Source organism: Pteropus vampyrus, unplaced genomic scaffold, assembly GCF_000151845.1.
Source record: "Pteropus vampyrus isolate Shadow unplaced genomic scaffold, Pvam_2.0 Scaffold16, whole genome shotgun sequence".
Lineage (NCBI taxonomy): Eukaryota > Metazoa > Chordata > Mammalia > Chiroptera > Pteropodidae > Pteropus > Pteropus vampyrus.
Window position 1 is genome coordinate 6222986 of NW_011888797.1, and position 12849 is coordinate 6235834.

General features: G+C 37.5%; 1 protein-coding gene across 2 annotated transcripts; it reads left to right on the top strand.

Annotated features, from left to right (window-relative positions):
- Positions 1-26: 26 nt before the first annotated feature.
- LOC105311030 (transmembrane protein 263) lies at positions 27-12762 on the top strand. 2 transcript variants are annotated; one of them, XM_011387090.2, is made up of 3 exons: positions 27-207; positions 9828-9897; positions 12057-12762. In XM_011387090.2, the coding sequence occupies exons 2-3, from the start codon at positions 9834-9836 to the stop codon at positions 12341-12343; spliced, it is 351 nt and encodes a 116-aa protein (XP_011385392.1). In that variant the 5' UTR covers positions 27-207; positions 9828-9833; the 3' UTR covers positions 12344-12762. The 2 variants fall into 2 exon arrangements, with proteins under 2 accessions (XP_011385392.1, XP_011385387.1); XM_011387085.2 differs by having other exon boundaries at positions 28-207; positions 9831-9897.
- Positions 12763-12849: the final 87 nt, after the last annotated feature.

Consider the following 12849-nt stretch of genomic DNA (forward strand, 5'->3'; position numbering starts at 1 on the left):
GGGCGGGTCGCATCCGGCGCCACGTCCGCAGCCAGAGGCCGCTGCCTCCGTCAACGGAGTCTCCTGGCTCCACGGCTTGAAGGGGCGCCTCCGGAGCCCGCAACCAACAGGGGCTGTGCCAGCCTCGCAGGCTGCCTCGGCCTTTCTCGGTGCTGAGCGCTCCCTCCGCCTGGTCCCGGCCCCAGGCGGCGGCCCACGACCCCGGCGGTAAGTCGAGCCGGGAGGGCAGGGGGCGCCGTCCCGTCTTCCTGCCCTCCTCTCTGTCGCGTTCTTCCGTTAGCTCTCCTGCACCTCACAGCCTCCCTCTCCGGGCCTGGCTGCCCCGACTGGGGCCTATTGGGGACACTGAGCGGGAAAGGGGGAGAGGCTGGACGATGTTGGGGGCGGATGGAGGTTCGCTGATGGAGTTACCCCTCTCTACCTGTCCCTGGCTCCTCCGCCATGGTTTGAGATTGGGGACTTATTTGGAAGCCTCCACCTGACTTCTTAGCTCCTTGGGTGTCATGCTGGGGGACGGGGAGTCAGCAGCCTGGGAGAGGAGAAGGCTGCAGCAGAGCGGTGTGCGCTGGGCTCTCCGCCCCGCTAACTCTTGACTTGTCGGTAAACCGCTCTCTTGGGTTCAGGCACGCAAGCCTTGGTCCCCAGTGGACATTCCCAGTGCTCTTCCCAGGTAGGAAAGCTCTACCCCCACGCCTCATGTAAACCTGAAAGTGCGGGGAGGGAAAGAGGCGATGAAGGCGCTGGAGGCGCCAGGAGGTGCCTGGGGACCGCTGGTGCACCCATCGGTGCCATCACTACCTCCGGAGTCCAAATTAAAACCGTGCCTGCTGAGCACACGCAGCTTTAAGATTGGTCCTCAAGCTCCCACTTCCAACCAGATCCCCAGTCTTAAACAGATCGCCTCTTCTGTGTAAGAAGACAGAAATTCTGGAATCCTATGGGAGTGGGGGTGTGCTGGGTGAACAACGTGGAGCGGAGGGAGGAGGTGCTGAGCTCAGCCCTAGCCACGGCTCCTCCAGGGTCATTTTTTTGCCTCTCCTGCCACGTCACTGGCTCTGCTAAAGGAAAAAAAAAAAGACTTGTTAGCACCTAAAGGGATCATTGAGGGGAGAAGGGGCCGCCCAAAAGGTTTACCTAGAAAAAGGAAAAATTATTTTTTATGCCCTTGTGAACACTGTGCTAATTCCAAATGAAAATACTTTATTAACTGGCTGTGACTATTTGATATCTGCTATTGTTTAACCTTTAAAACTTCTACTGGTGTGGGTGCTCTAAAGGGCTCCCCGGAATATTGATATCACATCATCAGGTATATGCGTGTATGTGTCCATAGCTGTTTGTTTTTTGTTTTTTTTAAAGAAAGTGGGAAGTAACCTTTATAATAAACCATATGCATCCTGTTTTGATTTTTTCCCCCACTTTCTTTAGTCTTTGTTTATAACAGATGTATCAGAAACCACATTCAGTAAAAATTTGTCCATGTGTAGGGAACATTATTAGAAACGCTTAAAGCAGTTCTTGTGTGTGTGCTAGGTTGTTTTGTTTTTTTTTTTCTCCAGGGAAATCTTTACCTTTGTTTCAGTCATTGAGTATTGTCTGTTTTGATACTTCCTGAAAATATCTCACTGGATTATATATAAACACCTTAAGAGTTGAGCCTTTACATGCTTGCTTGGGCTGAAACCTCAGTGCCTAATACAGTGTCTGACACATAGTGGGGACACAAATATCTGTTGAGCTAATGAGGTAATAATTTAGACTGGTGTACTGGTTATCTGGTTTAATAGTGTACTGTAATTCTGTTTAATGTTTCATTTAAGGGCAACACTTAAAAATTGCCATTTTGATTCTGTTAGTTGTTACTTGTCACTAGGTGTCACAGGTTTTACTGGCAGATTATTTTTTCTTTCCTGCCAAGATTCAATGCAGGAAAAGTAGTCTATTTGCTGTTGATTTAATGGGCAAGGGCCATCTTTAAAAGCAGCCTGTTGAGGATAGTTGGTTAACTAGAGAAGCCTAAAAACAGTAAGCTGGTGTTTTACTATACACTGTTTGTTGGTATATGAATGTTAAAACTCTGTATAAATGTATTTTTGAAATTCCTTGTAGTTATTTGGCAAAGAACTCACTCTTACATTGGAGTGAGGATTTGGCAAAGTTCCTACATAAAGAATATGTAGGAGTATTTAGCTAATTCATTTATAGTCTTTTTCTTATAGGGAAATTAGCACTTAGTTTAATAACAGGTTTTCGAAGCAGCTTTGAAGGTAAATTGTGGTGCACTGTACTTGTAGTAGGCTTTATACAACTTGTTAGTGCTATTTAACTTCCTTTGGTACACAGAGGGGTGTTTAGCCATAGACAAATTTGTGTACTATTTTCAGATTTCCATTAATAATGAAAACTTTATATGTATGTAAAGTGTTACAGATATCCACAAAAAACATTGATTTATCTGTTTTCCTTATAAAAAAAGCTTCCTAAGAGACATATTTTTTTTACTTATTTCTATTATTGGAGAAAATTTCCTGTAAGGAATGGTGTTATTAGTCCTTGCTCAACATATTTGCCAGCTGCTATTTCTATGGTACTATTATACTGGACAAGAATCATTTCTCGCTGGCCTAACATGCTTAGTTACTGCTGATGAAATGCAGTCTCTAGCAAACAAGTCTTCCACATTTCAGTTTCTTTAAAAAAGCACACATTTATAATCAGTTTTAGTTGGTATAATTCGTTCACATGTCAAGACCAGATGGTAAAACTGAGTTATCCATAGAATAAGTTAAATTATTTGTTCTGATCTCAAGGCTGTTTTCTGTCTTTGCCTTCCTTAGGAAAGTACACTTTTTAATAGAAACTTTTATGTATCATGAGTTCCTAGAGAGAAGATTTTTTTTGGTTTTTGAATGAAACTAAAGTGATAAGTGTATCCAAACTGGATTGTAAATTCTGGTTTAGAGTAGTCCTGTGTGTCCTTAATCACACTGAAATCTTTAGTGCCTCACAGGGTGCCTGGCACACAGTAGAGACCCAAATGTATGTTGAAGTAATGACTCAGTGAGGTTAAGGCAGATAGTTTACGTAGAATTTAATAATTTTGTGTAAGGATAACATTTAAAAGTAGTCATATTGACACTTTTACTGTCAGCTTTTATTTGTTTCCACATGTCTACTTTTAAATTTTACTCATAGATTATCTTAGTGACAAGGTGATAATACCCAGAATGAGGTAATATCACCAAAAGTTTGACACATATATATGAGTGGAGAGGTTAGGAATGGTTTATGTGAGAAAGAAGTACAGATGTCCTTATAGATAGTTAAGGATTTTAGTAAAAATCCTTTATGGTAACTTGGTGTCTTATGATCAAATTGGGAGTTCAGAAAAAATACATATATATTCCAAATATTCATGGCTTTTACACAATTTTTATTACCCTAAGAGTTCTAGAGCAATTTTCATACTGCATAATTGCTGTTAATACCAGTAATGTACAAGAAACTCAAACAAAAAAAATATACATACAAAACAATGTGGCCTCTTAGGGCTTTCAGAGCCTCTAATAGCAAGTTCCTCTGGTCTAGGTGGCCAAGCTTCTGGCCTGGCAGGACTGCAGATTTTGTTTTACTGCCAGCAATATTAAATGTAACTCTGGATATTTCCATATAATAGTATCTAGATTCCTATATTTCAAACTCTTCTACCAAAACTACTCCTAAGTTAAAAGCAGAGTAAATTCATGGGGGAGGTAGGAATATAGTTGTGCTGGGAAGAGAGCTGGTAAATTTGAGAGTATACCCTGAATAAGCTCCAAGCAAGAATGAAATTTCTTGAAAGTCTAGTAATCTTAAAAAATTCCCAAGCACTTTTAACTTTTTAATTAGTGTATATTTAAAAACAAAATAGCATTTTAAATTATTGTGTAGTAAAATGCATGCATCATTGTGTCTCCTGTGGTTCTCGAAGCCCCAGCATACTCTTTATTGCCTACTCTTAAATAAGTACATTTGAAAAGCATGATTCTAGCTTAAAGTTTTTTTTAACCAGAATTTGAGCCTTATATAAGTATGTAACTTTTCTTGTGATGCTTAAAATTAATGTGTATACAAATGCTATTTTTTATCCCATTTATTCCACTGCGTGTCAGCTTACAGCAAAAAACATACTAACAAAATGGCAAGAATATAAATAAAATATTTAAATTGCACATCAGGGAAAACAGCAATAAGAGTGGAGGTCTTGAGGACATGTGAAGTTTGGGGGTAGGGGGAATAGGGCACAACTGTGCAGGTCACAGGAACTTCCCTAGTTGAGGAGCAGTTTTAGCTGTAAGCTTCATAGAAGCCAAAGGGAAAGGGAGACATCACATCTTTGTATCTTTTAAATAGGAAAGTACACAGATCTCAGAGACGAAAACATGCTAAATATTTTTGGGGAAACAGGGTTTTCTGAATACCTCTAAAGAAATTTCTTCTGTAGAGCTCCATGTCAAAGTTATCGTGTGATGTAGTATTGGTAATTCCTTAACTGTGTGGTACAGTTAATGTAGTGCTTGCATAAGGCTGTTTGTCAGGGTTTCCTTCTCAAGGATGTAACTGTGAGTAAAACTTAGTGATGTCATTTTCTTCAAGTCAGCATTTTATGATTCAAGTACATGGTTTCTTAGATGACCAACTTGATTCGAGGATGCAAACCTAGAATAACTCTAGGCAGATGAACTGCATAATCTTTTAAAATATCTTTTATGTCTATCACTGATTTCCAAGACTTAAAAATGTGTATTTTTCTTTAATTATAAAAGCAATACCTGTTTATAGTAGAAAATTCAGATATAGATGTTAAATATGTATTTCTCTCTACATACAGAAATTCTGTGTGTGTGTGTGTGTGTGTGTGATTTTTTTTCTCAACCCGCTTCTTGACAGACTTGTTAGCACTTTGGTGTACTTCCTTCCAGTCTTTTTTATGTGCATTTTTTAAAAAGTTGGATCATAGCAATATATGCCTTTTATATTCTATAAATATAACATTAGCATTTCCCAATAGTATTTGATTTTCATAAATTATTTTAATGTCTGCATTGTGTGTGTCTTGAGGAAGCTTAAAATTCACCTCTTACCTTCCATGAGGCTGTATGCATTTGACTGTTCATTTTTAGGTATCTTTTGTCTGTTTTTGTTGGCTTTCACTTAACCTCTTCAATATGAGCAATCCAATTATCAGTCTGCTTCTCTTAATCACTCTTTTCGTTGATCATATTACCTTCTCCCCAACAGCTTCAGCTATCACTTCAAACCACTTTCAGATCCTCAACTCTAATTCAGACTTCATGCTGAGTTTCAGGCCCCTTAAATCCAGTTGCCCAGTAAACATCTGTGGATGTCCTGAAGGCATCCTAAATACAGCTATTCAAAAACAAGTCTTTTCATTGTACCTATAGTCAGCAATAATGTACACTTGTTTGTTAGAAGGTAGATCTCATGTTACGTTTTTACAATAAAATTAATTTGTTAAAGTTCTTCGTCTTCTGTCAGAAGTAAATGGTTTCTCCCCTTTTGTCCCTTGTCTTCATCATCATCTCTGTGTAGTTGCTCATACCAGGAGTTTTACATCGTATATTGTCATTTTATCTCACTTTAATACCCAAGGTATGTTCTACTTCACACAAAAAAATTAAGTATTTGAGTGTCTACCATGCATTAGGCATTGATTATGGCTCTAGGGCTTGAACAATGAACAAAACCAAGCCTTGTTTTCATAGAGCTTACATTCTAACTGGGAGAGACACAAAGTAAAGAGATACATATGTTAAATGACAAGAGCAGTTAAGAAAATAGATCAGGGTTAAGTGAAAATGACAGGGAGAGGAGTAGGAGGATGCTTATCTATTCTAAGATGATCAAGGAAGACCTCTATTAAGGAGACATTTGTACAAAGACCTGAAGGAAGTAAAGAAGCAAACAATGTACATATTTTGGGGAAGAGCCTTTTAGGAGAAGGTGAGCAAGGAAGCTAAAGTGGAATGAACAAGAGGCAGAACAGTAGGAGATGCCATTCTGGTATCAGAGCATTAGATGTCAGGCCTCAAAGGCAAAGGTATGGACTCTAGATTTTATTCTGAGAAAATAGGAAGCATTGGGAGGGGTGTAAGCAAAGTGTGGCATGGCTAGACTAAAAGGTCTAGCCTCCAACTGTGTTAGTTTAGAAGCCAGTTAAGAGATTTTGTAGTCCAAGTTAAGAGATTGTGATGGCTTAACTGAGAGTGGTAGCAGTAGAGGTGATAAGAGGTAGTAGTAGTCTGGATTTATTTAGGCAACAATATACCGATGTCGCATGAGAACGTAAAAAAAAATGGAAATCAAGGGTGACTCCTAGGTTTTTGGCCCAAACCTTTATTTAGATGGGAAAAACTGGGGAGAGTTCAGACTGTTACTCCATCTCACTGGATTACTAAAGTAGCCACTTACTGTATTTAATTTCTGTCCTGCTATCTTTTTTTGCTTCAGTTTAGCTTCTTAAAGCACAGGTCTGACAATGGCTCCTCATTGCCTACCTACAGGAGGATAATGTCAATTCATATTATTTAGATGAATTTGCATATCTCTTTTATGCTATTGTATAAAGCAGCTCTAATCTTTTAAGTGGTGGGTTTTTTTAATTACAAGATAGATATTTGTGGAATATTAATATTTTTTTAAAAAAAGAGATCTATATTAGGAAAAAGTAAGACTCTTAGTAGGGATTTGTGAGATATATACAGAAAGGCAGTTTTGAAATGTATTCAGTTGCTACCACACTTGTTCTTAAACTGCAGCTAAAATATGTAAGATGTATATAATTTTCCCATGTTTCTTACAGGGTATGGTAGCACCTACTGATTACTGATCATCAGCCAGGTGATCTCCTGGATTTGTATGTGTAGGGTATATAGATGCTGGGATTACAGTGATGAACAAGCTAGACAAAGTGTCTCCTAGGACTTGAGAGTCTAGTGGGGAAGAAAGTAGCTTTAAAATAGTTATTCCTTAGGAAGGGACACACACATTCTACCAGAAATTTCTGCATGTTTGGTTTTGAATTTGTTCAATAGTTTTCTCATCTTAGAATTAGGGCTAAAAGATCTTTAATTTCTATATTATATTTCCTGAACAGCAAGGGTCTGAAGAAGTTATTTGTTCTCAGCCATACAGGTAATGGTCAAGTTGAGATTCAGACTCAGGCTCTCTGATTCCAGAATCTTACCATGATGACAAATTAAGGAAATATAAATATGAATGGAAATAAATTTAACATACTGGTTTAAGGGAGTTTTAAAATTAAGGCAAGTTAGTCAAGAACTCCTCCCAGTAATGCAGCAGCTGATTTTTTCCCCCGCCAGAGATTATATGTCTTTACTATTACTTTTTAAATCTTAAATGTTTATGGGAATGATGTGCTAAATTCACAAACCAGTCCAGGATACGATTAGGTGCTCTTGATAAGTGGCCTGATCAGGGTTTTCACTAGAGCAACTAAAAGATATTTAAGCACTTGACATGAGCTGCTGGATTCCGTGGGGTACAGTGAAATCTCATCTCATACAAATTTAGGTTTTAAAGGCACTGCAAATTGAATTGCATGAAGTTAAAATTACCTTTGAAAAATCCTACATCTCACAACTACAACCTCTTCCACCACCACCATTTCTTGCCTTGATCCTTGAAATATAAAAGGAAAAGGAAATATAAAAGGAAATCTAATCTGGTGCTTTAAAAGCAGTAGGAATCATTAAGGAAAGGGAAACTTCCCTGACCTTCCTTTGACCACTTAAAATTAACCACTTTTTTCTGAAACATGCTATAATATGTATGAACCTTGAAAACATTATGCTAAGTCTCCTGACAGGTCTTTCCGCCTCTTCTTGCTCTCCTATTATTCTCCCCACAACAGTGAGAATGATCTTTTAAAAGTATAAATCATAACTTACCACCCCTCCGTTAAGTGCCTTCCACTGGCTCCCCATCTCACTCAGTTAAAAGCTAACCACCCCCAGGGCCTGTTTAGGGCCCGTGCAGTCCAGACCTCACTCTTTGACCTCCTCTCCTACCGTGCTTTGATGCAGCCCTTGCCACACTTTTCTGGCTGTTCCTTCTTGCTGGTCCTGGTAAGCTCCTACCTCAGGACCTTTGCTCTCGATATTTTTTCTGCCTTTAGGGCTCTTCACTCAAATATCGTATATTCTGACCTCCTTTGGTGTGTCACCACAATAAGGTCTTAACAGACTATGCTATTCAAATTATCACATCCTGTCTACAGCATGCCACCCTGAACATGCTCCATCTAGTCTGATCTTGGAAGCAAAGCAGGGTTGGGCCTGGTCAGTACTTGGTTGGGAGAACACCGAGGAATACCAGGTGCTGTAGGCGTTAAAAATATAAATAAAATATCACATCCTTTCCCCCTCCATCCATTTTTCTCCGTGGCATTGAATACCATCTGACATACAGTATATTCTTTGTATATTATTTATTGTCTTCCCCCCTAGGCACTATGGGATATTCATGATGGCAGAGATTTTTTGGTCTGTATTGATCACTGCTATATCATCTCATTCACCTAAAACATTACCTGGCCCATAGTAGGTGCTCAATCAATATTTGTTAATTAATCAGTGTATTGAAGTACATTGTTAGTTTTCACAACAGTCTCCCGCCCACCCCCCGCCCCAGCTTAATTGAGATATAATTGTCATATAGGATTGTATAAGAATAAGGAGTACAATGTACTGGTTTGATACACATATACACCTCACATAATTAACCTTTTTTTGTTGTTATGGTGAAAACATTTTGATCTCTTTTAGCAACTTTCAAGTATACAACAGAGTATTGTTGACTATAGTCACCATGTGGTACATTAGATCTCCAGAACTTACTCATAACTGGAAGTCTGTATCCTTTGACCAACATCTCTCCATTTCTCCCATTCCCCAACCCTCAGCCCCTAGCAACCACCAATCTATACTTTGTTTCTATATGTTCAGCTTTTTTAGGTTCCACATGTGAGATCATACAGTATTTGCCTTTCTTTGACTCATTTCACTTAGCATAATGCCCACAAGTTTCATCCGTGTTGTCACAAATGGCAGGATTTCACAATATCCTTTTAATTTATGCACAGATACAATAATTTAGGCTCCTTGGTTTTATGACTAGAAAATACTTAATTGACTGTTGGGACCACAACCCTTGTTTTCTGGCTAAGAACACATTTAGAACCAGTCTTGACTTGTTTTAATCTTTACTTAGTCAAGTGACTACAGAAACAAATATTTTAAAATAGTAAAGGAAATTGGGAAAAGTTTTTCTTCATCCCAACATAGTTTTATTTCTTTGGTTCCTACTTGTACTTAGAGGTTATCATAGTATATATATTTTTTCATAGAAGATTTTGAATTCTTTCGCTTCTTATTTATAAGAGCTCTAAAAACAACAGTAAAAATGTAATCAAAATCCATCTCAGTGATTCAGATTGATGGTGTCATCTATGTATAAAAAGGATGTCATTTTTTAAAGAAATCTTTTCACATTGAACACATCTTTTTAGTCATAGTACAAGTCTGTTGTGAAATAAATTACAGTTAAGTCAATATTCTGTCCACTAGTGTAATTGAAAGTATTTCTTAAATACCACAAAGGAGAGAGACAAGATGAAATAGGCTTGTGGTGAGTGTTTTAAACTGTTGATCTGAATAAACTTGATTTCAAGTCTTAATTGAGCATGTGATAAGATTTAGTCTTGTGTTGAGATTAAAGTATAATGTGTATGTCTGTGTGTTTTTTAGCAGATCATGAACCAAGCAGATAAAAATCAGCAAGAAATCCCATCTTACCTTAGTGATGAACCACCAGAAGGTAAGTATGCATCTGTAACACTAAGAATGGGAAAAAAAATCCTAGTGAATTAAAGGTCTGATTGTTTTTATTAAATTTAAAGTAACATAACTTGTTTACTTTGTCAGTAAATATGTTCCAGACGTAATTGAAGATGAAAACCTTTTTAGCATCTAAAAAGAAAACAGATATTGGTGAATGGGGACATGATGTAACTGTTTTATTATATAAGATCTAATTTTACTCTATTTTAAAACTTTTTCACAAGTAAGAATATCCTTTCATTTGTAAAGAAAGAGTGGGAGTGGGGTGTAGAGGAAGATGGACTATGTTTAGTTTTGATGTTGTATAAAAAAACTCAAGAGGCATTTGATATTTGTTGTTAAACTCCTGTTATTTCATTACATTATAATTGGTAGCTCTCTTCCTGTATTACACATGGTCTTATGGTCCACTTAATTCAAATTCTCTTTTAGTTTGAAAATTGTGATATCACGAATCATTTTATTCTTACCCTTACTTAAGAAATCCTTGGAAACACTTAACAGCTAAATGTCCTGACTATATACAGAAGATGCCTATAGGCATTTTTTATTTATGATTTTGGTGTAAATCATTACACTTAATTCAAATAGTGATGTCCTTGGACAACTGCATGTTTGTACAGGACAATCATAATAGGTAAGAAAGAGAATCAAATTGGAGAATAAGGGATGAAGTGGCTGAGAGACCAGACTGGAGTAGCAGAGAGACTAGGATATCTCTGGGAAGAGGCTAGGGGTGAACTTCAAGTGCTACATATTGTATTTTCTTTCCAATTCTGTTACCCACTGTCCGAAACTTTCTTCCTATATTTCCTATGTTGGTAGACAAACCTGAAATTGTTAGGAAAATAAACACAATGAAAAGTTCATACTTAAGCCTAAAAAAAGAATGAAAGTGACCAAGCTGATTAGTCTCAGTTTGATGGAGGAATAGCCCAGAAAATTATTAGCTCACCTGTTTTTTTTGCTTTATGTTTTAGGACTAGAACCCTAGAGTTTTGAAAAATTAGGGTTCAAAGAGAAAGTTAATAAGGGCTTTGTGAGAAAGTCATCAGGAACGAGATAAAGGCTGTCCAGAAGCATGACTGTCGAAGAAGAGAATGAGCCTCAGGAATGGTTGTGTATGGCAACCTGCTACACAAAAGTAGTCTGCAGAATAGATAATTTATACAGGGGTAATTTAAGGGCACACTGTAATTAAAGAGATGAATAGCATTAATATTTATCTGATTTGACCAAGAAAAATTGTCCTCATTAAATGCACGTGCACTAAATTTGGCATAGCATGATAATTCTACCTGAGGTGTTCAGCATGAAGTAATTATGTTTTATCCTCGAATCAGGATTTTCCCCCTTAGTGTTAGTTCCTGACCTTGATTACAAAAGAATTACAAATTATGTAATCCTTTCCATCATGATTTTATAAATAACGTAGTAGTTCCTTTTATCTGCAGAGGATACATTCAAAACCCCTAGTGGATGCCTGAAACCTTGGATAGTCCTGAACCCTACATATACTGTTTTTTCCTATATATATATACCTATGATAAAACTCAATTTATAAATTAGGCACAGTAAGAGATTAACAAGAATAACTAATACTAAATGCAACAATTATAATAGTATACTATAATAGAAATTATGTGAATGTGGTTCCTTTCAAAATATATTGTACTGTTTATCCAATGGGGGTATGTTGGACATTGGGATGCCTCATCTCCTGGGCCCCATGGAGGGGGACAGCGCAAGATTTCATTATGCTACTCTGAAAGGCACACAATTTAAAGCTTATGAATTGTTTATTTCTGGAATTTTCCATTTAATACAGACTGGTTGACTGTGGGTAACAAACTACTTAAGTGAAACTACAGATAAGGGGGGAATAACTATATTTAAATGCTTATGATACTGTCATTTATTTCAGCTCTTTTAAAATTTATATTAACTATGCTTATTACTCAAATAATTTCAGTTAAAAAATTGGTTTTTATAAATTTAGCCATTGCCGAATATGAAAAATTTATATTTATGTGGTTAACCTTGTCAGAACAGCCTCCTGATTGTTAGGAAGTAATGATTTGTGCTATTCTCATAAAAACTTACATTTAACTGTCTCATGGTATTTTCTCTCATTAGGTTCAATGAAAGATCACCCACAGCAACAACCCGGCATGTTGTCCCGTGTGACCGGGGGTATCTTCAGTGTTACTAAAGGAGCTGTTGGTGCCACCATTGGTGGTGTGGCTTGGATTGGTGGAAAAAGTCTGGAGGTGACCAAAACAGCTGTTACAACTGTGCCTTCAGTGGGAATAGGGCTGGTGAAAGGGGGCATGTCTGCTGTGGCTGGAGGTGTCACAGCTGTTGGGTCTGCTGTTGTAAACAAAGTGCCATTAACAGGAAAGAAGAAAGATAAATCTGACTAAAATATGGAGATACACTTGCTCTCCACAGCATTATGATGCCAGTGGCATTGAATTGCTAAATTATGGACTACAATACTAAGGCAACTGTTTTTGGACGTTTATCTTCTAAGCTGCTGTGTTGAAAGTATTGATGACTGGCTTTCGTCTAAAAAGAGACCAATACTAGCACAGTGTGTGAAGGTTTCTCATACTTAAATTCCAGCTTTTTATCTGGTAAAATGTTACACTTATTCAGTTGTAACTGAAGATATGATATATTTGAATATTTACTATAAGTCTTTTAGTTTAACTAAAAATGTGAAAGTTGAATTTAGTGGATGATCTTTACAGTTCCATATGTATAATGTGCCAGGTAACTCGTCTGCCCCTTCAGAAGGGAACCTTGAACTACATAAACTGTAATTTTGATGTGCCTAATAGTTTCAGATGTCTTAGTTTTTTTATAACCATAGTTGATTAGGCCAAGAGGCATTCTTTTCTTATTTAAGCTGGTAAAAGTAGCAGGA